Source organism: Thalassophryne amazonica, chromosome 1 (assembly GCF_902500255.1).
Source record: "Thalassophryne amazonica chromosome 1, fThaAma1.1, whole genome shotgun sequence".
Classification (NCBI taxonomy): domain Eukaryota; kingdom Metazoa; phylum Chordata; class Actinopteri; order Batrachoidiformes; family Batrachoididae; genus Thalassophryne; species Thalassophryne amazonica.
Window position 1 is genome coordinate 162,890,297 of NC_047103.1, and position 26,750 is coordinate 162,917,046.

At 42.0% G+C, this 26,750-nt stretch overlaps 1 protein-coding gene across 1 annotated transcript in view; it reads right to left on the reverse strand.

The window, feature by feature from the left end:
* Positions 1 to 26,750, reverse strand: part of tns1a (tensin 1a) — a 278,657-nt gene that overhangs the window by 94,443 nt on the left and 157,464 nt on the right. The window contains exons 4-11 of the mRNA XM_034178303.1: positions 25,484 to 25,522; positions 22,672 to 22,713; positions 13,892 to 13,941; positions 11,191 to 11,362; positions 11,003 to 11,053; positions 10,762 to 10,884; positions 5,261 to 5,325; positions 4,716 to 4,799 (exon numbers count right to left, since the gene is read on the reverse strand). Of these exons, the coding sequence (XP_034034194.1) occupies positions 4,716 to 4,799; positions 5,261 to 5,325; positions 10,762 to 10,884; positions 11,003 to 11,053; positions 11,191 to 11,362; positions 13,892 to 13,941; positions 22,672 to 22,713; positions 25,484 to 25,522 (626 nt within the window). The remainder of the gene's footprint in view (positions 1 to 4,715; positions 4,800 to 5,260; positions 5,326 to 10,761; positions 10,885 to 11,002; positions 11,054 to 11,190; positions 11,363 to 13,891; positions 13,942 to 22,671; positions 22,714 to 25,483; positions 25,523 to 26,750) is intronic.

Consider the following 26,750-nt stretch of genomic DNA (forward strand, 5'->3'; position numbering starts at 1 on the left):
AAATTTCACACAACAGTCTTCCTCCTTCAGCTTCCACCATCTGATCCTTTGCTGAGCTCTCACTCTCTTCTTCTTCTTTACCTCTAAAGTCATCCTACAAACAACCATCCTATGCTGTCTAGTGACTCTCTCTCCTGCTACCACCTTACAGTCTGTGATTTCTTTTAGCTTGCATCTCCTATAAAGAATGTAGTCCACCTGTGTGCACCTTCCTCCACTCTTATATGTTACCCTGTGCTCCTCCCTTTTCTTAAAGTAGGTATTCACCACAGCCATTTCCATCCTTTTTGCAAAATCAACTACCATCTGTCCTTCCCCATTCCTATCCTGAATACCATATCTACCCATTACTTCCTCATCATCTCTGTTCCCTTCACCAACATGCTCATTGAAGTCTGCTCCTATCACCACTCTTTCACGCTTGGGCACACTCTCCACCACCTCATCTAACACACTCCAGAAATCTTCTTTCTCCTTCATCTCACAACCTACCTGTGGGGCATATGCACTGATGATATTCATCATCACCCCTTCAATTTCCAACTTCACACTCATCACCCTGTCAGACACTCGCTTAACCTCCAACACACTTTTAACATACTCTTCCTTTAAAATTACCCCAACACCATTTCTCTTTCTGTCCTCACCATGGTACAACAACTTGTACCCACCGCCGATGCTCCTGCTCTTACTTCCCTTCCACTTGGTCTCTTGCACACACAATATGTCTACCTTTCTCCTCTCCATCATATCAGCCAGCTCTCTCCCTTTACCAGTCATACTACCAACATTCAAAGTCCCCACTCTCATTTCCACCCTTCTAGTTTTCTTCTTCTCCCGCTGTTCGTGGCAACGTTTTCCTCCTCTTCTTTGTCATCTTCGCCCAGCAGTAGCCCAATTTCCACCGGCACCCTGTTGGGCAATAGCACCGGTGGCAGACATTGTTAACCCGGGCCGCGACCGATCCGGTATGGGAATTCGATTCTGAGTCTGCATAGTTGGGTTGGCTTGTTTTACGCCAGATGCCCTTCCTGACGCAACCCTCCTCATTTATCCAGGCTTGGGACCGGCACTCAGAATGTACTGGCTGCACACCCCATGATTTATAGAGAATTATGTGGAAATTAATTTGGAGATTGATGCTTACAAAATAAGAAACTAAAAAGATGCCTCTCTTAACTTGTTTGCTCTAGTTTGGTCAGTGTTCTGCTGGATGACCATCATGGAAAGGTCATGTTGCCCAAATTCTTCTGGCTGAAAGTGGATCTGAACAGGAGAAAAAAAAAATGCTCCGGAATGTTGAGAAGTTGGAAACAAGCTGCCACCAAGACCAAAATGCTCTCCAGAGACACCAGTGGAATCCCTCAAACGCAGATGATAGATTACTTTTCTCTGTCGCGTGACATTCTCTCACAATTATCCCAATTACAATTAAACTGGAGATAATCAGAAGAAAGCTGGAAAGAATTTCCACTGTAAAAGATTTCCAAAATAAGAGGAAAAAAGTTTGGATGCAAATGTGATTGAATCCTTCCATCTGGTTTTGCAACATTCCAAATGTTTAAAATTAATTTTAGAACATGTAAAAAAAAAAAAAAAAAAAAAAAAAAAAATCACATTTTTCATTGTGATATTTACTTTATATCATTTAATTAAATATAATTAATTTCTCATAATTTAAAATGTTAGTCTTTTTGCATACCTAAGTGTATTGTATGTAAAAAGTCCAGCATATGTTAAATTATGAGAAATTAATTACATCTAACTTGAATTATTTATCTTGTTAGCAAAAAGCTAATAGCAGTTAGCAGAAAAGCACAGTTTTAGCTGACAGAAAAAAATATGTTTTGAATATCTTGTTACATTTTGACTGGCATAATTCAGACCAACATTTCTCGAGAATGTGTGAAGTTGTGACTCACTGGTGCAATGTTGAGAAATGATGGTTTCTCAGAATGCAAAAGATGGAGAACAACAACCTGCTTTTTGTGAGTCAGTCTCAAAAGTTCTCAATCGCCTGTCAAATGTAGGTAGGTTCCTGAGTTTCCCAAGTGAGGTCAAACTCACCAAAGGTCAGTAATGAGCTCGGTATTGATATTCCAACCCGGTCTCACAGATTGTCATGATTCAGCAGCACGAAATATACATTAATCTATTGGTTAGTCATAATGTCACGTGTGCAAAAAGTGCAAAATTTCCTTCATGGCAGCACAAATTCATTGTAATTCATTCTGTGATGGCTGCATGTAATTAAAAGTGCAGCCTGGGGGGGGGGGGGGGGGGGGTAGTAATAGTGAGTTAACAAACCCCATCATGAAAATTTGAACCATTTCATGATGGAAGGACTGAAAAAAATTTGCAAAAGGTCTTGTCTGCTGATTTGTACCAAACCTGGTATGTGGTTGAAGGTCAACCTGGGAATTGCTGTTACCATTCATTTGACAAAGGTCACAAATTGATAATCTACCCAATTTTTATCAAGTGTAGCACACACATGCATGTGCATTCCAGAATTGCCCCGGAAAAGTCAGCCAAAGGTCAGTCATTTGGGTAAATATCAGATTTCCACCAGGCAAGAAACTGTGTCATGTACGAGAAAATCTGTCCAAAAGAAAGAATCCATATGATGCATTTAATTGATGCCCTAATTGTCATAGACCTTAGTGTCTGGTGGTCCAACACCTCACCAACTACAAACCCGGTGTCGCCAACGGACCAATCAGAGCACCACAGCAACACATCTGAGTCTGACGTGCTGCTGCGCCTACGTTATTTCAGAGCATCAGTAGCGATTCACCGATTATCGCCTCATTTCTGCTTAAAACTGACTTTTAGAATACTTTGTCATCTGATGGCTAATAATCACATTATTCCCTTTGATCGCTATGGGTGCAGAGAGTCAGACTCAGTCAGTCTCAGACGCATGTGCAGTGAAGGCAGGGTGGACCAATTTTCACAGGGGACCGTTCGGTCGGTGACACCGGCATCGGAGCTACTGAATTTGAGGCCGCATTGGAAGAAGAATTAAATCTCTTCTTTGCTTGTTTCGAGACTGTGTTACCAGGAGCAGCCACGTCGCCGTCAGCGGTCAAGAGCAACTTCACAGTGGGGGAGCATGAGGTGAAGTGCACGCCGAGGGGTGTTAACTCACGCAAAGCAGCGTGCCCTGACGGCATCTCTGGACGGGTGCTGAAAGACTGTGCAGACTAGCACTGCTGCCCCCCACACCACGCTGACCCACCTGGAGCAACAGGGTTTGTGGATTGTAGTTCAACACCATCCTCCCGTATGGCCTCGTGAGGAAACTGCTGAACCTCATTGTACCTTATTCCACATGTCTTTGGATTAAGGACTTTCTGTCAGATCGCTCACAGAGAGTCAGGATTGGCCCCCACATATCCACAGCTCTCACACTCAGCACCGGTTCCCCTCAAGGCTGTGTGCTGAGCCCACTGCCCTTCATCCACCATACCTCTGACTGCACCTCTACCCACACCAGCAACACCTTCATTAAGTATGCAGATGACACCACAGTGGTAGGCTGTATCACTGGAGGAGATGAGTCCACCTACTGGAAGGAGGTGGAACAGCTGATGGTGTGGTGTAGAGAAGAAAACCTGCTCCAAGAAGCTAATCATAGACTTTAGGAAAAACAACACAGACATTCAGGCCATTATCACTGGGGGGTGGGGACCTATGTGGAAAGGGTCAGGGACTTCTGTTCCCTGGGAGTCCACATAGATGAGAAACTGACCTGGGACAGGAACACCACACACTTGGAAAAGAAGGCAAAGCAAAGACTTTCTGAGAATCCTTGGGAAAATAACAAACTAGAGATTGCTCATGTCTTTGTCCTGCTCTACCATGCAGCTCATCCTCACATACTGCCTCTGTATGTGGTTTAACAGCTGCATGGGGGCAAACAGGAAAGAGCTCCAGAGGGTTACCAAAATGGCAGAGAAGATTATTGGGTGCCCTCTACCCACACTGTAGGACCTTCACAGCTCTTACTATCTCAGGAGAGCCAACACCATCCTAAAGGACTCATCCCAACCTGGACACACTCTGTTTGAGCTCCTGACATCAGGCAGATGGTACAGGGTCATTAAAGCAAGGACAAATAGATTGAAAAACAGTTTCTACACAACTTCTGTTAGAGCTTTTAATGCCAGTGGAACAAAACAGCCACATCACATCCCACACTTGAAATAAGTGCAATACTTGTTCATTTGCAGTATCCACCGCCACTGAAATATCAACAATTTTGGACATACTTTTCTCTTTTTTATATACAATCTCTTTTTTGCTACTCCGTACTTATGTTTTTCTTTTTTAATTTGCACTTTGAACACACCTTTACCACTCTGTGAAATTTTATGTTTATTTTATTTTCTTCCCATACTTTTTAAGTCTGCGTGTGGTTTTCTCAGGTTTATCTTTGCACTGAAAGACTTGCACATTACCTTTTGTTGTGCTTTTTACAATGGCAATAAAGAATCTGAATGTGAATCTATTCATGCTCGCACATATTAATGCCTAGTAAGCATAGAAAAAAGTTGCTTTTGCAGTTGATCTGGTGCATTGCAGCTCAGAAAAAATGAATCAGTTTCTCCTTGTTATATATACACCCTTTTAAGCTGGACACATACAAAGTGATAGCTATTATTCTTTGAGTTACTGCCTTTACGCCGATACTGGTGAAGGTACTGACTGACCTTATCTGAGACGGCTGACCCACAGGCAGGGCTTTGTCCTCATAGAAGCGCCTCATGGCAAACCTGTCCAGCGCCTGGTCAGCACTGCATGGCCACAAATTAGGCAAAAATCAATACCAGGTTTCTGTTATCTTTCATACCAGCATGCATTTTGCAAAAACACAAAGCAGAAAGAACTATGTACATTTTTAGTAGAATCCCCTGGCCGTCATCCTTTGAGCACCGCCTCACCTTTTAACATCTGTTTGCACTAAAAGAGTGACGACATTTTGGAGAGAGCCAGCTGTTTTGCCATAATGATAATCACATCGGCGTTTAATTTTCGAGCCGACTGAAGTCCTGAAGCTCCAGTCCAGACTGATGGATTTGTGCTCCCGTCCTCACATGACCTCAGCAGGAAGAAATGTGAAGTGACGGCTGAATTAAAGTACTACAGTGCCACTTTTTCCAATGCTGACACTTGTACATAGGTCAGCCTGTGTGGATGAAGCTTTGTTTAAATGCAGTAAGTTTACAGGTTGCGTGTCGTTGTGTTTGTTTGCTACCTTGCAGATATGTTGCTGTAGTGCATGTATGCAGCCACGACCACGCCCGTCCGACCTCGGTTGCCCTGTGACATGCAAACACAACACCTTGAAATATACAATCAAAATTCCAGATATTTAATAGGCATCATCTAAGAAGAATTTCTTATACCTTCCTCAAATTTTGTCATTTCTGTGTCTGTTAAAATGCAATATACCACAAACCAGTGGATGGTTTCAACCAGTAATTTCTGAATGGGTTACCTCAGACCCAAGGATGATTGTTTTACTTTTATGCATTGGGGTTCAAAGGTCCAAATTTTAGCCCCATTCAGATTGATCAAGCGAAAAATTTCACCTCTTGAATTAGAGCCGATGGACACACTGTTATGATTAAACATGAATGGAAAGTCATATGTTAGTTTTCAAACTGTACCACAGGACTTGACTTTGAGTGACCCTGAAAGTCAAAGTTACTTAATTATTGATTGCCTATAGTGGTTAAACCATGCTCAATAGCCCATTGGTTCCACTCGGACATGAATAAGAAACTGGGTTGGCTTTAAACATATGACCGTTTTGACTGAGTGAACCAGAAGGTCAAAATCAAAGTCATTCAAACTTGGATCCAAATTTTTTGCCCAGTGCAAAGAATTACACGGAAATGTTCTTAAGATTATATGTCATGAATGAATGAGAGGCAACAGATTCATAGTCACTATCTCACATCAATTGGACATCGAATGTTGGCTTGAAATATACAACTTTGAATCTGACCTTCAACATATTTAAGGTCAGATGATGTTGAAACTAATGAGAATATACTTTCCCCTCTGATACACAGGGGAAATTTGATGAGAAATTAGACAAATATATTTGGTAAGATCTTAAGGTTTTTGCAGTGTAATAGCTAATCTATTTTTGTACTTTTTTTGTATTAATAGCCATCACAGTTTAAAATAACCAAAGGAAAAATTGTCAGATTGGTTATGCTGAACAAACAGGTCCAAAAGATTGTTTTTTTTTTTTTTTTTTAAAGGAAAAACTGTTGTGTGTTGGGGGTGTGGCTGGATATTTTGGTGTTCTTTTCTTTTCTTTGCTCTTCAGGTGGCATGGAAACTGATTTGTCTGTGGAGAAGGTGCTGGCTGAAGAGTCCTCACCCTCATCAACATCATGTGCAGCACCTGTGACTGGTGCTCACATGCAACCTTAAAGACTTTCAGCTGAAGCAGATAATTGGATGGTGTTCTGCATTTAAGTCATGTGTGATTCAAGCAGAACTGCCGGGAACTCGACCTTGTGATGTTCGTTTGTGAGACGCTGAGGACCGCGCCTGGGTTTGACACATCGAGCCCGTGAAGCAAGGAAGGGTGAGGACACATGCTGTCAGCACACATTAAAGAGAGTCAGTTTGTCGTGTCCACCTGGGGGGTGTTTGGCGGTGGTAGTGGGTCCAGGAGCGTCGGGCTTTGATCCTTGCGGGCGCTGGAGAGCGTGCCAACAGTCACTCCACCAGAAGGATGCTATTTTTGTTTTTACACTTTTTATGCAGCGGGTGAAATAAATATATTGTTTTTGGAACCGCTTTTCTGGTTATTTGTAGCGCTGGGTTCCGTCTGATGCAGGTCCGCTCCTCAACTCGCGTCGACACATAACAGTAGTTCCCGGCCATTCCATAATGGACCCAGCGGCAGAGGCGGTTCCTTTTGCCGAAAAAGTTCAAGAACACTTGGAGAAAATATGGGAGCAATTACAGCATTTCGCAAACCAAATTAAACAAACAGACGCCCGTGTTATGGAGCTTGCAGCGCAAGCCGCTCCGCTTCCTGCTGCTCCAGCTGCGGCATCATCGATACTAGTGCAGATAATTCCGTCACCCAGAGATTCGGCGTCCGAACCGATTGTTTGTCGTCCGGAGCCTTGTGTGGTGATGCAATGTTCTCTGGTTTCTGCTCAGTCAGGTTGGAGCGCCGCAGCTTTACGAGGAATGTTTGTAGATGGGTTAAATGAGTCATTAAAAGACGAGCCGGCAGTCCGTGACGAGCCAAACGATTTAGATGAGCTAATATCGTTGGTGATTCGTCTAGATGATCGGATGAAGGAGCGTGGACGCGAGAGAGGACGCCCATTAGAGCGGGTTTTTTCGTCTCGGGGCTTTCCCTGACACAGATCTGGGCCGCCTCTTCTTCGCCCCACTGAGGCTCCTCCGACGGGACCTCTGGCTTCTCCTGTTGACGAGCCCATGCAGCTCGGACGAGCAGAGATTACTGTATTGCCCCGACATATAAACGTCAAGAAAAATAATGGTGACGTATCTCCAGGTGTTCTGGGACAGGCAAAATAACACACATAAAAAAAAAAATAAATAAAAATATCTAGCACGAGTAAATGTTTTGTTTTCTTTAAATAGGGGTTATAATTGTATGGGGAGTCAGAGGCGTATCTGGTGGAGTGATTGTTAGGCGGTTAGAAGTCCGCCTGGGCTCACTTAATTGTTAATTTTTTATGTGTTTTTAGGTATTTTCTGTTTAGGTTGTTGGGTCATTTTATTTTGTTGTTTTTTATTTCTCTACATCCCTAACCCCAACCTCACTTGCCCCAAGACCGTTTGTCTTGTGGGTTGTGGGGTGGTGCAGGTTGGTCACGCTGAGCATTCTCAGAAGACCTCTGCACCTAGGGGAGGGGGGGGGGGGGTGTTAGAGGCGTTTTTCTTGGTTTGGTTAGGGCCCGGTTCCACTCCAGCCTCGGTGAGCCTTTGTACCGTTCGTCATTGGTGTTGCCGGGGTGTGCTGCAGCGGAGACTTACCTCAGTCGGAGGGGTGGGCCGATCAGTTGCCGTTCGCCATTTCGGTAGTTCCACCCCTCCTGAGAGGCTGGGGTATGGTCGAGTTGGGGCACCGGACGTATTTCCGGTTCTCCGCTGCGCCTTGGGGTTGGAGCTGGGTCGGTTTTTTCCTGTTCCCTTCTCCGGCTTAATATTTTGAGCCATTCGCCAAAATTGAGCCGCCGAAGGGCTCTGGGAGGGACCTGGGGTCTTTCGGGGTGCCGGGGAGAGTAACAGGGTTTATGGTCATTTTATATCCCCCCGGGGTTGTTTTTGGTAGTCCTCCGGGGGTTGATTTTTGATTTTGTTCTGTTTCCTTCCGGGTTCCACCTCCAGGTTTGATGGGACGGTCCTCTGGGGGGGAATTGGCTTGGGGCCAACTAGCCAAGTGTGACCGGGTCTGGGGTTCCGGGGTTGTGGGGAGGGTACTTCCTGGGGTTGATGGTACGGTCCTCTGGGGGGCGCCGTTTGCTCCATGTACACCTGGGGACCTTTGTGGGATTATGGTTCTGGCTGTTCCTCCTGGAACTGGCGATGAAGGCCTTCTGGGGGGGGGGGGGGGGGGGTTGGGCTCTGCAGGTCATTCTGGGGGGGTTGTTTGTTGTTTTTCTTTTATGCATTTACGTTTGTATTGTGTTTGTGGGGCTGTGTTGGGTTTTTGCGTTTGGGAGTTTTTCTTTTCTTCCCGGGGTTTGATGGGACGGTCCCCTGGGGAGGTTTTGGGTGGGTTTTATGTTTTTTTTCTGTGTTGAATTGTACTGGGGAATGTTTTGGGGCTTTTGTTGATGCCAGCCGGCCTTCCAGCTGCGGTGCCTGTCCTGCTGTCTGTGGTGGACCTTGGGAGCGTGGTGCTGTCTGCTTCCTGACGTGGACGCCGGAGGGAGGTGCTGTTCTCGGGCCTGGTCTGTTCAGTCGCCGGGAGGCTTCCCGTTGATGGGGGAGTACTGTTGTGTGTTGGGGGGTGTGGCTGGATATTTTGGTGTTCTTTTCTTTTCTTTGCTCTTCAGGTGGCATGGAAACTGATTCTTCTGTGGAGAAGGTGCTGGCTGAAGAGTCCTCACCCTCTTCAACATCATGTGTAGCACCTGTGACTGGTGCTCACATGCAACCTTAAAGACTTTCAGCTGAAGCAGATAATTGGATGGCGTTCTGCATTTAAGTCATGTGTGATTCAAGCAGAACTGCCGGGAACTCGACCTTGTGATGTTCGTTTGTGAGACGCTGAGGACCGCGCCTGGGTTTGACACATCGAGCCCGTGAAGCAAGGAAGGGTGAGGACACATGCTGTCAGCACACATTAAAGAGAGTCAGTTTGTCGTGTCCACCTGGGGGGTGCTTGGCGGTGGTAGTGGGTCCAGGAGCGTCGGGCTTTGATCCTTGCGGGCACTGGAGAGCGTGCCAACAGTCACTCCACCAGAAGGACGCTATTTTTGTTTTTACACTTTTTATGCAGCGGGTGAAATAAATATATTGTTTTTGGAACCGCTTTTCTGGTTATTTGTAGCGCTGGGTTCCGTCTGACGCAGGTCCGCTCCTCAACCCGCGTCGACACATAACAAAAACAGTCCAAAAAATTCAGCCAGTTTAAAACTATTGTTTGAGAGCAAATTAAAAACCATTAGCAACCTACATTGAGGAAAATAAGTATTTTAATACCCTGCAATTTTGCAAGTTCTCCCACTTAGAAAGCTTGGCTGGGTAGGGAGAGTTCCCATGGGATAAAAAAGCTTTTTAACCTACCATCCCTAGTTCTCAAGACCAGGCACCTAAGTGGCTCTACTCTACTCTTTCATACTCTCCTATTTTACTCTTCCTTTTTAGATATTTAGATATACCTTTGTATATTGGCATAGTTCCACCTTAGAATTGGAATATAATATATAAGATATACAGTATATGCACTTAAAAAAATAAATTGAAGCCTTTTAAAACCAATTTAAACGACTTTATTCTCAGTGTATAGAACACCTTCAAACCTCATTGTTGCTTTTTTTTTTTTTACCAGATTAAAACCAGTTTAACCATCAGATCACTGACTTTGCAAATAAAAAACAGGTTAAAAGGTATTTAAATCTTTAATCTTTGGTGTGCAAGAAGTAAATTCTTTGATCAAATACGAGATAACACACAAACCCTTACCACAGATCTCTATCTGTGTTGCGGCTAAAATGTTGGAAAATGATTGTCAACTGTCAACTGATTAATAACATATTCATTATCGTTAATATTGCCCTTTTTAAGGCAATTTGCACATGAAGTGATTCCATGGGGAGCAATAATTCCATGACGTGCAAATAAAAAAAAAAAAATTAATATAATAAATTAAGCCTGAAAAGATGTGCTTAAAATTGTGATCCAATCATAAATCATTCCTTCCATAAGGAGGTCATCATGTCCTGAAGATGAGGAAAAAACATAAATAAATAAATAAAATACCTGGATTTGGATCATTAAAAATCCGCTAGCTTTTTTCCACTTCCAAAACCAACCCTTGTAAATGCATGAATGAATGAATAAATACATTTTTGCATGAGACAAAACAAAATGTATTCTGTAAATCTACGAGTTTTTCAGAGTTTTAGGTTGACTTTATGAATTGTAGATGCTGATGGATGTAAGATGAGACCTAAGTCCTCATCCTTCATGCTGCGGGTCTTGTTTGTTGCCTTGTTTGCTCACTGGCCATCACTGCTTTACCTTGTTGTGAAGCACGACCACGTTGCGTGGGTCTGCATTGAGCCACGTGTCGATGGCCTTACACATGCTGCAGATCTTGTCCAGCGCCGGCGCGTGATGGTCTGGCCAACCGAACTCCAGAACCTGTTAAGGAGACGTGGACTGTGGATGTTTGTTAAAGGTTCCAGTGACCTGACGCTTTATGTGTCACTGAATTCTAAAACCAGGTGGGTAAATCATGAAGATCCTGAGGTCTTCATACCTTGTGATTCAACTTCGCCACATCGTTCCGTCGCTCGCTCAAGTTCAGCAACTAAAATCAAAGACAGAACAAAGACGAGCGTGTGAGAAGCAGTGTCCATAAAGATGAAGAAACATCTGCACGTGGTTACATGAAAGAGTCTCTGGGCTAAACAAAGCCAAAGGAGGAAGTTTTGTTCTTTTGCTGACCAGATAGTGCTCGCTGTGTTTGGACCGTAGCATTGTCGCCACCTCCTGCAGATTGGAGGTGTAGCTACGCTCCTCTGTGCTGGCGGGAAACGACACAGAGATGATCCTCTCTGTGATGTAGACCAGGTCCACCTCATAGTTCTCCTCCATGGCCTGAACCACACTGTGACTCCTGGAAAAACAAAGGAACATACATGATGATGCCACTTAAACACTAAGGGAAACATTTGAGACAAAATAGTAAATCCAGTCATCATTTCTTCCCTTATTCAAAGACACCAACAACAATATCAGCTCGCGGTGAGGATTACCGGCTGTTCAGTGGCTTGTCAAATATGACTGCCCAGTCTGTCGACTTCATCTTTACTGGCTGCGATTGATTGATTGATTTCTAATGATTGTGAGAACTTTTGTGCAAGTCTCACACTTACAATAAATGAGTTCAGGTCAAACAGTGACTCAGTTTCTTGGGAACAATGATTTTTAATTCATCTCCGACTGTTGACGTGACCTCTGCTGACCTAATGTAACAGACGCCAGCAGCAAACAAGCTAACAATCGGCTCTGACGGCGACTGAGCGTCTTTGAGAAACGAGCAGGTCCCAGCAACAGACAGCAGTGGGTGCAATGAAAATGCCACATATGGATACAGATTTTTTTACTGGACATAAGTCCAGTCTGCAGTACTAAAAATTAAGTCTGACTTAAAATACTTCTATTTTTTTCTAATTCTGCAACTATGTACTCAAAAGTAAAATACATAAATCCAGTTTTGCGAGTCCCCACATTGACACAGTTGAAGTGCATACTTCTGCCGGCTCTTTGTGTCAATAAATCGCATCTTCTTGATTGTTTTTTTTGGCCCAAATGTAATCACTGGGAACAACCGATACTGATGTACCCAAAAACCGCCAGTCCTGTTTTGTTAATGGGTGATTCTTAGACTACAGGCACTTATGTCCTTTGATCATATTGTATGAAAAACAGAAGAAAGGGGAAATTTCACACTTTTATAGTTATCTTTACAATGAAAGTGTTTAAAGAAATTTGTTCTAGTAGTCTATGATGACTGTTTCACCTTTTTTCAGCATCATTATATGCAAATATTGCTGTTTTGTGCTTGTCCCACACCCAGACCTTTGATCTTCAATGATAAAAATGAATGGTAAAGAAACGTTTTTTCTAATGTTTTAAAATATCTCTGAATAAAATATCAGTAAAATAAGCAAAACATAATTGGGGTATTCAATGTCATACAACTGTTGTGCTTTTTTTTAAACAAAATGTAGTTGTCCCACACTATTGCCGTAATTTCCACCACAACACTAATGTCCCTTTAAACAGTTTGTATGAAAGATTGTTTGGGTAGTTTCTATGGAGATAAACAGTGACATCAGAGCACATGTATATAGCGCCAAATCACAACAAACAGTTGCCCCAAGGCTCTTTATATTGTAAGGCAATGGTGTGGTGGAAATTACATTTACAAGGCCAATAGTGCCCGTAGTTAAAGAATCACCCTAATATGCAGTTTTTAGGAGGGCTCCTTTGAAACATAATAGGTTATAGATTAATTACACTGATAAGATGTAATGAGTAAGTATGTTAGTTACTTCAGAGTAATGCAACTTAAATGACTTTTGATTAATTTTCTAAAGTTTTAAACTGGACAATAAAGCGGAACAATCTTAAATATGAATTTAAACCTGGCAGTGTTGACCTCACAATGATGATTACTGTCAAACGTTTATTACAGGTTCTTCAATATAACTCAAGTTCAAGGATTCAAGGATTCAAAAGGAGTTTATTGTCATATACCGCGATACCATCAGGAACTGCCGTGAGACTGTGTTGGAAATACGATACGATACACTTTATTGTCCCCAACAGGAAAATTTGTCTGGGACTCGAAGAGCTGCACAGATAAAACTGCCATGGCATAGTTACATAACTCATGCATATTGCACATAACTTAATACACACACCAATAATACACCAAATGTGTCATTCCTGCACAGCAAAGATGTAAAACAACATCGGTCAATTTGTTATCACTAATATTTTTACTAGTAATTTAAATGCAAATTTTTCTTCATAACTGCCGTGGATTACGATTACATTTATTTTGTAATTTAGCTACATAAAATGTTCCATGCAACTAGTTACTCTCCAACCCTTCTAACATGAGTCCACTCTGACGAGTCGACTGTGACTAAAGCCACATTCTCACTTTCACCGTTATGCATCCCAGAAGGTCATGGAATATATATCCGTGACAAACTGCTGTGTGAAGATCACAGATGCCCAAGAATGAACAAAGACATTCACACTCACACAATTTAAAGTTTCCAATTCACCTAACCTGTATGTCTTTGGATGTGGGAGGAAGCACCCAGAGGGAACCCACACAAACACGAGAACATGCAAACTAAACACAGAAAGGCCACAGGTGGGAATGAATCCCATGACCTCAGTGCTAACCACTAAGTCACCATGCTGCCCAAAGACTTGATACTGTGCAAGTTAAATCAGCTTATCTTATCAAGTTCAGTCCACATAACATTTAAAAGCAGACACATCACTAAGGTTTTAAAAAGTTAAAACAAAGGGTTTATTTTTTATCATGGTTGAAAGTCTGATCTTATTTTGGCTGAGTGGTTTTAGTGGTGGGGTGGAACATTTCTCATGGATGAATTCTTACCGCGACTGCCTTCGCCTCGTCTCTACACTCTTGCAGGACCTTGTGGATTCCTGGCAGGTTCACAGAAACACAAATGATCAATAAGCAAACACCGTCGGGGGCAGACGATGACATCATTAAATTGCAACATGACATGAGCTCTTTGAGAAAAGAGAAAACAACAGCAACAGATGAAGAAGAACACAGGAGGAGAAGAGAAAAAAGACAGTACAGTTTGCAGTGTTAATTTAACACTACTTTAGTCCCACTCAAAGCAGTGTTACATTAACCTTATCTTAAGCTCTTGTTGTGTGACATCACGTCAGCTTCACGAGTTTTTCCACATTATGGTCATCAACCGTGGTTTTAATAGCAATTTTAAAAAAATGTAACATAATACAAATCATTGAGAAGTTTTTCACAGTTTACCACAAAACTGGTAACATTTCATTCCCATTTAATAAGTCTTCATTAGCTGTAAAGGGGGAAAAAAGGAGATAAAGGGAGTGAGGAGAACAACCTCACGCAGGAGTACAGCAGACAAGATTAGGAAGGAAGATAGCCGGAAAAAGAAAAAGTTTGACCCAAAGAATGAAAAGATGAAATAACAGTAGGAAGAAGAATGGGTCAAAAGGAAAAATGAGAAGAGGAAAAGGGGATAACAATGAAGATAGAAGAAATAGAAATGGAAAAATGGAGAAGAAAAAGGAGAAAAAGAATCAATCAAAAGAATAATGAAGAGATGATTTTGACTTTTTACAGTGGTTTGAAAAAGTACTCAGCCCCTTGGTATTTCACACATTTTAATTTGTTTATGCCATTAAATCAGGCCTCTAAATATAAAAAATATATATAAAATTATCGTCCTTAAATTCAACCTCAAAAACAAAATCTCTTCAACGTCATATAAATTAATTAAAACTACAAAAGCCAAGATGATGGGTTGCATCAGTAACGGGCTCCACCTGTAAATAATGAGATTTATTGCCAGTTTTCTTGAGACAAGTCAGGGGATGGATACATGAACATTTCCAAGTCACTGAATATATCTTGGACTTTATTTACATCAGTTATGAAGAAATACAGAGTGACTGTGCAAGAAGGAGAACAGTGAGGAAAGCCACCAAGACACCCAGACAAGCCAGAAGACGTTATAGGCTTCTGTGGCTGTGACTGGAGAAATTGTGCATCGTGCATGTTTTGCATTTTGTATCCTCAGTTATACAGCTTCACGATGAAGTGGTACAGAGGAGGATTTTCTTTCACCAAAACATCAAATCTAGGCTTGGATATTAGATGAACCTTCTGGCAAATTGTAGCTGAACTTTCAGGTGTTCATTCAAGTAAATTTACTTACAAATATTTACTATTTACTTAAAAATAATATGGTGTGCCAGAACCGTGGTGTATCGGGTCGTGTCAGGACACGTTTGCAGCGGTTTGCTGAGGACATGAGCGGAATCACTCATGACTGTCGAGGAACTGTTACATCATGTACGGAAGAGTTTCCTCATCTGCCTTCAAAGAACGATCCACGAAATCCACCACAAAGCTTTCAGAGTGGGTGCTCAGCAAAAGACGACAGGACAGAGTCATGGTGGAAGGTTAAACATGTAGCCTGAAGCTTGTCGTGTTGCCGCTGAGGTGCTTCCAACAGGAAGCATTAATTCTCTGTGATTTGTCAGGAACCAGATGCTAGGCGGGTCGAGGACTCCAGTGTTTGCTCAATGAAACAACCTGCCCTCGTGGGACTGCAGGGTGTAACACCAGTACATCTTACACCACACCAACAATCTGTTTGTCTTGTAGAAACATGGACACCTGAACGCCTCATGAAGGTTAATGCAACATGGAAATATACACCGGAGGAATCCTCAATTTACATGCACTTGCACATTAAAAGGAGAACCTTCCACCAAGGAAAACATTCCTATGATTGTGACACCAGAACTAACATTATTACATATTTGGTGCCCTAATTCTTACAATACAGCAGCGTTTTCATATCAACTCTGTCCAAAAATGTGTCATGTAACCAGTGGTGGGCACAGATAACCAAAAAATTAACTTCAATAACAGATAATCAGATAACTGAAAAGTTATCTTTGATAAAGATAAACCAATAAACCACCCAAAAATGTATCGGAAGTTACAGATAATCGATAACCGATAAATTCCAGTATTGTCTCTGGTACATTTGCAATTACTAAGAAGCTGAAATTGACTTTTAACACGATCGCTTTTGAAAGCATCAAAAGCGACAAAAGACCCAAAGAATGAGCCAGTGTTTCCATGTTTGACAACTGAAATGCTAAGTCCTATATAGACCCTTATGGCAGTTGGCACCACTGATTATCTGCAGCATCAGTAGCATGAAATAAATGATGGTCTTCGACTCCCCCTGGATGTGATGCCAGTGTGACAATGGTTAAGCTCCTTTCACACCGGGTTTGCATGCAGTTGTGTTGTGATGCATATGGAGTATGCTGGAAAATTGCACAGATTTGGCGTAGTCCTTGTGTAGGTTGGTGCATGATGGCATATGGTTGCGTTCCTAGTCTTTCTTACAGTTGCGTTTGGTTGCTTACTGTATGTTTACTGCCACGTATGTAGCCCTGGCCACTATTTTTCTACCTGTCACAGTCCACTCCTACCTACTTATTGTTTTTTTTGGGGGTTTTTTTTTTGGCATTGTGGAAATGCGCTCCATTCTTAAAATGGTACATGAAAAGCAAACAGCACTCACGTTTCCAGATGTACAGCGGGACACAAACTGCCCTCTGTTCATTTTTCAGGACCGGCTGTTTCTGTTCTCTGAATTTTGAAATAAATCCAATTCGTGGTTTGAAAGAATGCAAACTATGTTTTCTGATTATTGGATTACTGAAGTGCATGTAAATGGATGCATCCCTGCCATAAACTGGCTAATGCATATGCAACAGCTTGTTCAGCCAGTTTGATCACCTGTTGTAAGCACACATAGACGCTGTGTGGATCAGCCACACACACGTGCTACACCTGTTCTCCTCCAGCTGATTCACTCTGGATGTATACAGTTGCACAACGTTGCGCACTTGCTTAAAAACTGTGTACTTTCTGCATCCAGCGCTCTACGCAGAAAAAATTAAGCATGTTTAATTTCTTGCATCCGCCTCACGTACCCCTCAGCATACTGCTGAGTAGGGGAGCAAAAATTCGGCATAGAGCTGCTTAAACTTGGCGTAGGGCTGCATAACTCTGTGTAGTTAGTACACCGCAGTGCGCAACTCTACATTGGCCCAGCAATACCAGCGATACCCAAGGATCATCTGAAGAGGCTGAGCACCAAAGACATCCAGCCATCACCTTAGGTCACTGATTATATCTAATTCTCACAACCATACAGGATGACAGGAAACAACTGGACCCTAAAGACTTGGACTTTTATTCTCCTGCAAAGGTATCACCAAACACCCCTGTCCAGCAACCAAGTCACGTCTTAAAGTATTTCTTTAGCTCAAAAATCAAGGACCCAGAGATATGACTGCCTCTCGCTCTAAAAATGCACTATACGAGATATATATAGACTATATATAGACAGACTTCCAAATACAGAGTCCAAGGAGTCATTCAATGCCTGGAGAGCACTGATGAAGACAATCATGGTATTTATTGAATCAGCAATGGTCAGAGCATCATCCATGAAAACAAGGTCAGAAAACCTTTCCTCTTAAACAAAGGCAAGCTGCTGGTCTCCATTACTCTACCTAACATCCAGTCCATGCAAGCACTGAACAGTATAGGAGCCAGAACACAGCCCTGTTGTACTCCAGTACATGCTGTAAAACTGTTTATTTTCAATAAAACTGAACTGGGTAATTTTACTGAAAAAAAGCCCCACTTTGGCAAGCAAGAGAACTTTCGTTTGCTTGCCAAGATCAGGAGCAGGATTGGTATACTGTTCAATACCTTCATGTAACAGATTCTTCCACTTGAGAAGGTGAAGCACGCCAGAGGGCTTGGTAAGAAAAACCCATGTTAATATTTTATTCATATTATATATTAATAAAAGTCAAAAGAATGACCATATTTGGGCTTCCCGTCTGGGTGTGGCATACCTCAGTCGACAGGTACCCAGTGCTCCATCTCCACGATGACTGTAGGTGTGCCAAGCGCTCCTGTATCGACCTTTCCAAAAGCAAGGCTTCACACTGGAATGGCTTCCTCATGTTGTCAAATTCAGAAAATATTTTTTGAAAGATGCAACTTTTCCTATTAAATAAAATCCACAGAACAAAAATGGGATTTTTTTGAGTACTTAACTAAGTCTTCCATTTCGAGTCCATTTTGAGTCACTTGTGCCAAACGTGATGAGATGATATTTCTGTCCCGTTTCTGTTCTTTCTGTTGCTCTCACATCCCCACTTTGTGCTCTCCGGAATGACTCCTCCTTTATTCCAGTTATCACTCCTAATTGCTTTCTCCCTCTGACTCCTCTCGTCTCCTTTTCCATGTTGTTTCCTCTCTTTCCGGTGTGAACACACCGTATGTCTGAGCATGTGTTTGCACTCTGAAGTGTAATAAATTTTAACTATATTTATTTCCTCTCTCTTAATTCTTCTAATCAAACAGGAAAATATTTCTCTCTCTCTCTCACACACACACACACACACACACACACACACACACACACACACACACACACACACACACACACACACACACACACACACACACACACACACACACACACACACAGGCATGCACATGTACTTTTCTGTGTAGATTTTACAGATACTACAGAATGGAAGGTGACTCTCTGCCAACCAGGGTCACAAATAAAAAATAAGAATAAATGTTACTCCAATTTCAACATTCATGTGTTGGTTTTTCTCCATTCAGGTCCTTTGGCCAGTTTCCAACAAACATTGTATGTGGATGAAGGTCAAGTCCGGCATTGCCTTTAAGGATTAATTTAAGGGAAGGTAAAGGTCACTGTGGAGGTCACAGATCAAAATTTTGATGTTCACTCCAGTTTGTAACACACACTCAACAAAAATATAAACGCAACACTTTTGGTTTTGCTCCCATTTTGTATGAGATGAACTCAAAGATCTAAAACTTTTTCCACATAAACAATATCACCATTTCTCTCAAATATTGTTCACAAACCAGTCTAACTCTGTGACAGTGAGCACTTCTTTGCTGAGATAATCCATCCCACCTCACAGGTGTGCCATACCAAGATGCTGATTAGACACCATGATTAGTGCACAGGTGTGCCTTAGACTGCCCACAATAAAAGGCCACTCTGAAATGTGCAGTTTTATCATACAGCACAATGCCACAGATGTCGCAAGATTTGAGGGAGCGTGCAATTGGCATGCTGACAGCAGGAATGTCAACCAGAGCTGTTGCTCGTGTATTGAATGTTCATTTCTCTGCCATAAGCCGTCTCCAAAGGCGTTTCAGAGAATTTGGCAGTACATCCAACCAGCCTCACAACCGCAGACCACGTGTAACCACACCAGCCCAGGACCTCCACATCCAGCATGTTCACCTCCAAGATCGTCTGAGACCAGCCACTCGGACAGCTGCTGAAACAATCGGTTTGCATAACCAAAGAATTTCTGCACAAACTGTCATGAACCGTCTCAGGGAAGCTCATCTGCATGCTCGTCGTCTTCATCGGGGTCTCGACCTGACTCCAGTTCGTCGTCGTAACCGACTTGAGTGGGCAAATGCTGACATTCGCTGGCGTTTGGCACGTTGGAGAGGTGTTCTCTTCACGGATGAATCCCGGTTCACACTGTCCAGGGCAGATGGCAGACAGCGTGTGTGGCGTCGTGTGGGTGAGCGGTTTTCTGATGTCAGTGTTGTGGATCGAGTGGCCCATGGTGGCGGTGGGGTTATGGTATGTGCAGGCGTCTGTTATGGACGAAGAACACAGGTGCATTTTATTGATGGCATTTTGAATGCACAGAGATACCGTGACGAGATCCTGAGGCCCATTGTTGTGCCATCCAAGAACATCACCTCATGTTGCAGCAGGATGATGCACGGCCCCATGTTGCAAGGATCTGTACACAATTCTTGGAAGCTGAAAATGTCCCAGTTCTTGCATGGCCGGCATACTCACCGGACATATCACCCATTGAGCATGTTTGGGATGCTCTGGACCGGCGTATACGACAGTGTGTACCAGTTCCTGCCAATATCCAGCAACTTCGCACAGCCATTGAAGAGGAGTGGACCAACGTTCCACAGGCCACAATTGACAACCTGATCAACTCTATGCGAAGGAGATGTGTTGCACTGCATGAGGCAAATGGTGGTCACACCAGATACTGACTGGTATCCCCCCCCAATAAAACAAAACTGCACCTTTCAGAGTGGCCTTTTATTGTGGGCAGTCTAAGGCACACCTGTGCGCTAATCATGGTGTCTAATCAGCATCTTGATATGGCACACCTGTGAGGTGGGATGGATTATCTCAGCAAAGGAGAAGTGGTCACTATCACAGATTTAGACTGGTTTGTGAACAATATTTGAGGGAAATGGTGATATTGTGTATGTGGAAAAAGTTTTAGATCTTTGAGTTCATCTCATACAAAATGGGAGCAAAACCAAAAGTGTTGCGTTTATATTTTTGTTGAGTGTACTTGGCAAACATACAGTATGTATCCAAGTAAGGTCAAACTTTGTCAAATGTCCATCACTGGGGTGAAAGGTCATGAGTGTCTGTCTGACTCCTCCTCTCAGGACTTTTTGTCAGTTTCAATAAAATTTAGTATCTGAATGAAGGTCAACTCTGGAATTGCCCTGGAAGGGTTACCATATTTTTCCGGTGTATAAGTAGTACCTTTTGTCTGTGTTATGAGCTGTTTAATTTGGATTTTTTCTGTATTGTTATCATGTAGTTTTTTTTTATTATTATTATTGGTATTTATTCTTTTATTATTGGAGTTGATTTAGTTGAGTGATTTGAGTCCTTGGAAAGTCAGATATGAATAGTTATTATACTTAATATTATGAATCACAAATTTGTGATTTTCTGGTACATAAGTTGCTGGACCTCCAAAACTAGTGAAAAAAACAAAACAAAACAAAACAACAACAACAACAAAAACAATATGACTTATACTTAGCAAACTACTGTTATTTTGACAAAGGTCAAGGATTTGATTTGGTCCAAACATATAAACACACATGCTATATAGGTGGATTCCTTAATGCTGTGATGAGGTCTGCAAAAAATGTTAATCATTGGTGCTGAGGTCAGTGTCAGTGCCATAGGTCAGAACTACACCATGCAATGAATTGTGTCACTTATCAGGAAGTTCTTGAGCACCAAAATCAGGGTATTAACTGATTCCACAAAGACCACAAGATCATCCTCAATGTCTACATCAGTGAACCTTTCCTCACCAACAACAGCACTTACATTGCTGGACTCCCTGATCCTACTCAACACAAATCCATGCAAACATTGACCAGAGTCAGAGCCAGAACACATTCCTGACAAATGCTAGAGTTCGTTGACTTAGGGCCCAGATGATGTGATGGTGCAGCAGCTCTGAGACATGTGACGCTCTGTGTTGTGCAAAAAAGAAATTTCATCCAATCACAGGGACATTACTGCAGATTCAAGCCCGAAAAATGCTTTGTCTGTGGATGAGAAAAAACCATGGGACACCAAAACACTGGACTCCAGGTCTTTGGCCAGACCAAGATGTTGGTTGTGAAGAACTGAGGACCTCCACTCTGAGACAGGTCTTTGAACAGTTCTGTGATAATGTGCTCAGACCAGGTAGCCTCAGTGGGATAAGAGTTGATTTACCAATATGTAGACCATGCTGCCTGTCTGAGTCCTTGGACAAGACACTTCATCTACATGGTCTCACTTCATCCAGCTGCAAATGGCTATTTACTAGGGGAGCTATGACCACTACCTTCACACACACACACACACACACACACACACACACACACACACACACACACACACACACACACACACACACACACACACACACACACACACACACACACACACACACACACCCAGAACTAAATCAAACCAACTTTTTTAGGTTCCTTAGATGACCCCAAAACACAATCAGAATGTTCCCAAAAATAAAAACTGGCCTCAAGCCAATTAACCAAGATGTCGTCCAAGATGGCCACCAAAATGTTTTTTTTTTTTCACTGAAACACTTTTAAACAACATATAAACAACTTAAATATCACAGAGATTCAATGGGAAGACCATTGCGGGTCACAGCAAACTAATTTGTTCCTAAACTAAATTCATTCATGGGTTTAAGATTCAAAATGGCATCCAAAATGGCCACCAATAGACCCTTATCATTAAAATACATAGTAGGAAATTGTTTATATGTTGTTTAAAGGTGTTTTAGTGAAAAAAAACTATTTTGGCAGCCATCTTGGACGCCATCTTGGATAACTGGCTTAAGGCCAGTTTTTATTTTGGGGAACATCCTGATTGTGTTTTGGGGTCATCTAAGGAACCTAAAAAAGTTGGTTTGGTTTAGTCCTGGGGGTGCAAAGGCAGTGGTCGTAGCTCCCCTAGTAATTGTCCTTGGCTGGGGAAGTAACCCACACTTGTAGACTCTCATTTGTGTTCTGCTACAGATTTTGAGGCCAAGAACAGACACAAATGGGCCTCATAGCCAATATAGGACTTCAGTACCCTCTGAAGAAGTAGGAGTCCACTTTTGCAAATACCATAATACCAGACTTTAAAAATGAGCAGCTTTGAAAAACTGGTTTATGGTGAAAAGCAGCTACTTTTTACTTACCGGCGTGTCTACATGCTTTAACGGCAGCTGAGGAGTGGGAGGCTGCAGAGAGAAGTGACAGAGTCAGTGGGTTAGTCGATGTTTCGGTCTCACGGAAGATGATGAGTACAAAGAGCCACTGTACAAACATCTGGCTGTTCTTGCATCAGTGCACAGTAACATTTCCTCTGTGAAGCAGAGAGTGTGAGATCGTGTCTGACAGTGATCCATGTGTAAAGGAAAAACTCTTAACAGGCCTGATCTGAAATCTATAAACAAAACCCAGGTCTGTTTAACAAGCTGCAGCAGTCGGTGGAAAAGGCCAGTGTCCAAAGTAAATACATGACAAAACAAACAAAAACAACTTACAGTGAGCACTGAACCTTCCTAATTTGGTCAAAGTACTGCCATCTTTACGAAGCAGGAATGGCAGAGCCATATTTTTATGATGGTTGAGTTGCAAATATAGTATTTCTGCCACATTTATTTTATTTTTCTAATTCATTTTCAGAATTAAAACTCCACATGCTTCATATTCTGATTTATGAAAATATACATTTGTTAAATCGAAACGGCAGAGTTGTAAATTTTATCCCACAAAACATAATTCCACATGAAAACTTTTTGATGTTGATGCAAATCTAACTGTACCTCCATCAACCCACCACAAGGGGGCAGAACAGTCTGTGAAATTCAGATTTTTTTTATTTTATATATATATATATATATATATTTTTTTTTTTTTTTTTTTTTTTTTCACTTCAGAATCTGAAGACCATTTCTTTCAGGGTGTTGCGCTCTTCCAGTGTTGGAATGATCCTCTAAGCCTGATGGCTCAGCTCTCAACCAACCTGGCATCTAATTTTATTTTGAATTGTTTATGGTTGAGCAGCTTAGTGGGTCGCACTGCTGCCTCACAGCAAGAAGGTCCTGGGGTCGCTTCCCGCTGGATTCATTCTGTATAGAATTGACATGTTCTCCCCGTACTGTGTAGGTTCCCTCCGGGTTCTCCAGGTTCCTCCCATTTCCAAAGACATGCAGATGAATTACTGTCTCTGAAATTGATCGGGAGTGTTTATGAGCTTGTTTGTCTGTCTATATGTGGCCCTGTGATAGACTGGCATCCTGTCCAGGGTGCAAGCACACAGGCGACAGTGGTGAGGAAAAACTCCCTCTGATGATACTGAGGAAGGAACCTCAAGCAGAGGGGTGACCCACTGCTTAGGCCATTCTAACAGTTACAAGGTTTTTTACAAAGCTTTACAAAGGTGAAAACACAGAACACAGGAAATCAAAACAACATGACATAATAACAAAAGAATATGTATTTAATGAGAAGTCCACGCAGGCGGTTATGCCACAGGCAGGGGTCATCCAGCATTCCTTATCATTTCAGTGGGCCTGTTCCCGTGGCAATGTCCATTCCAAATGCAGACTGTAGTGTGTGGTACCAGCTTCAGGCATGGCATCTCACAGTCAGAATGGCATCCTGTCTTCAGTAGCCCTCCTGCTATCCGTGCCTCAGACAGAGTGAAAAAGAGCAGAATCAGTTGGCTGGAAAAACTACACATAAGGCATAATTCATCAGCAGTAAATTGACCGGAAAGCAGAGAAATTACGAAGGTGATCGCCGGCTGCTAGCCCTAAGCTTCACTAACAGACCCAGAATTTAGATAAAGTTGAGTCCGAGACCTATTCCATTACTAATAAAATGAATTTAAAAGGATAGGAAGCATAGTTCCATACTATGCTAGCATGCTAGCCATATGAGAGGGAGAATAAATGTGTCTTTTCAAGTCTGGACTTGAACGTCTCTACAGAATCAGACTGTTTTACTTCTGTAGGGAGATCATTCCACCATCCAAGGCTTCGTGGACTCAGCAGGAGTCTTGCGTGTGGTCTTGTCGTGATTTAGCTAATGCTGAAAGGAAAGTCTTAGTGCTTTGTGTTTCATGTCTGAGTGATTTCCTGTCACTGCTGATCGTGTGATGAATGTGTGATCTGTAAACTGAGGAAACATGAAACTGTTCAAAGATGAGTGTTGGGAAGCTGTCAATCACGCAGCCCCTTTTTTAAGTGCTAAAAAACCTCTCGTCTTAGTCCTGATTCAGTTGCATAAACAAGGTTTGTCTTTTGAAGAAAAGCATGACTCGTTCATGGTTATAGCCTCTGACCTTTGACCTCGACAATGCAAAAACTGTCCCTCTCAAAATAAGCCAAATAATCTGAAATCTAGCCAAACTGTCCTGTATTAAGCAAAAAAATCTGCCAATGGGGTACGAAAAATTTACTTGGTTAGAATTCTCAAAACTAGCAAAAAATGTCTTGGCACTTAATAATCAAAATGTGTCAAAACAAGACAGAATTCTTATTTTAAGATTAGCCTCTGTGTTAAAATAAGTAAAACAATTTTGTTCCTTTGCTTGGAGGATTTGAAATCCATTGCCTTTCCTTGTTACTGGTTAAATACAATTTGATATAAGCTGTAAAAACCTATTAAGAAAAAGTGAGATACATTTTCCCAAAATGGAAAAAATTGCTTGAAAAAAATATTTTCCTATTTAAACAAATATTAAGTCAAATTTAATTTTTAAACAAGTCTTTTTTTTTTTTTTTTTACTTTCTTAGATATCAGTTTTTGCAGTGTAGTTGCTGCCCCGTGGTGCTGTGTGTTGCAGTGTCAAAACCCAAAATGTTTTGACCTGTTTTCTCTCATTCTAAGGCATCATGCACAATTCGAATTCCTTTTTTTAAATTTATTTAATAATGTTTTGAGCTCTGCAAACAAACAAACAAAAATCACTGTGTAAAGAGATGTGCGTGTGGCACTCACCGGCTCATGGCTGGTACTCGTTTGACATGCTGTGGTGACCTGTAGGTCGAGAAACAGATTTAAAACCTGCAGAGCTTCACTGTGTGAAGACGCTGCAGATCAGAAGCAGCCTGGAATAGCCATTACTTCAAAATTATTACTTTTTCAAATTTATTTTGATAAATAATTTGGCTCAGTTAAGCTCCAACACCTTTTGACCTTCACCTCAGGTGAGGCAGCATTAATGTGGACAAACTGCTGGACTTCTCCCTGATGCTGCGGTTTAATTACGATGCACAGTTTGGCCAAAAAAGGGGAATGTTTGGTTGAAGGATTCTGCATGTTTTTTGTTTTTTTTTTGGCTTCTGAATGTTTTCCACAGCTGCTGTAACTAATGGGCAGTTTGTGAAACACATTACAGGAAGCTTGGGCTTATCAGGCTGCGCTGTCTGGGAAAATCTGCACAAAGCGCCTTCTCCAGCACGACTAACGCCATTTGACTTGTATTTGATGAAAACTCTGTAATATCACTTGAGAAATCAGATTATGCAACATGTTGAGGGGCTGAGCTGAGCTATAAGTGCATCCTGAATATACGCAGCACCTCTTAAAGTCTGTGAGGAACCCTTGCACTTTGTCTGACTGGAATTGCACCAGGAGAAACAAAACAAGCCGCAGCCAGACGGGTGTGAGCGACAGCATTTAATACTAGGGGAGTTACTACCACTACCTTTGCACCCCCCCCCCCCAGGACTAAACCAAACCAACGTTTTTAGGTTCCTTAGATGACCCCAAAACACAATCAGGATGTTCCCAAAAATAAAAACTGGCCTCAAGACAGTTAGCCAAGATGGCCACCAAAATGGGGTTTTTCACTAAAACATCTTTAAACAACATATAAACAACTTAAATATCACAGAGATTCAATGGGAAGACCATTGCAGGTCACAGCAAACTCATTTGTCCCTAAACTAAATTCATTAATGGGTTTAAGATTTAAAATGGCATCCAAAATGGCCGCCAATAGACTCTTATCATTAAAATACATAGTAGGAGGTTGTTTATACACTCAACAAAAATATAAACGCAACACTTTTGGTTTTGCTCCCATTTTGCATGAGATGAACTCAAAGATCTAAAACTTTTTCCACATACACAATATCACCATTTCCCTCAAATATTGTTCACAAACCAGTCTAAATCCGTGATAGTGAGCACTTCTCCTTTGCTGAGATAATCCATCCCACCTCACAGGTGTGCCATACCAAGATGCTGATTAGACACCATG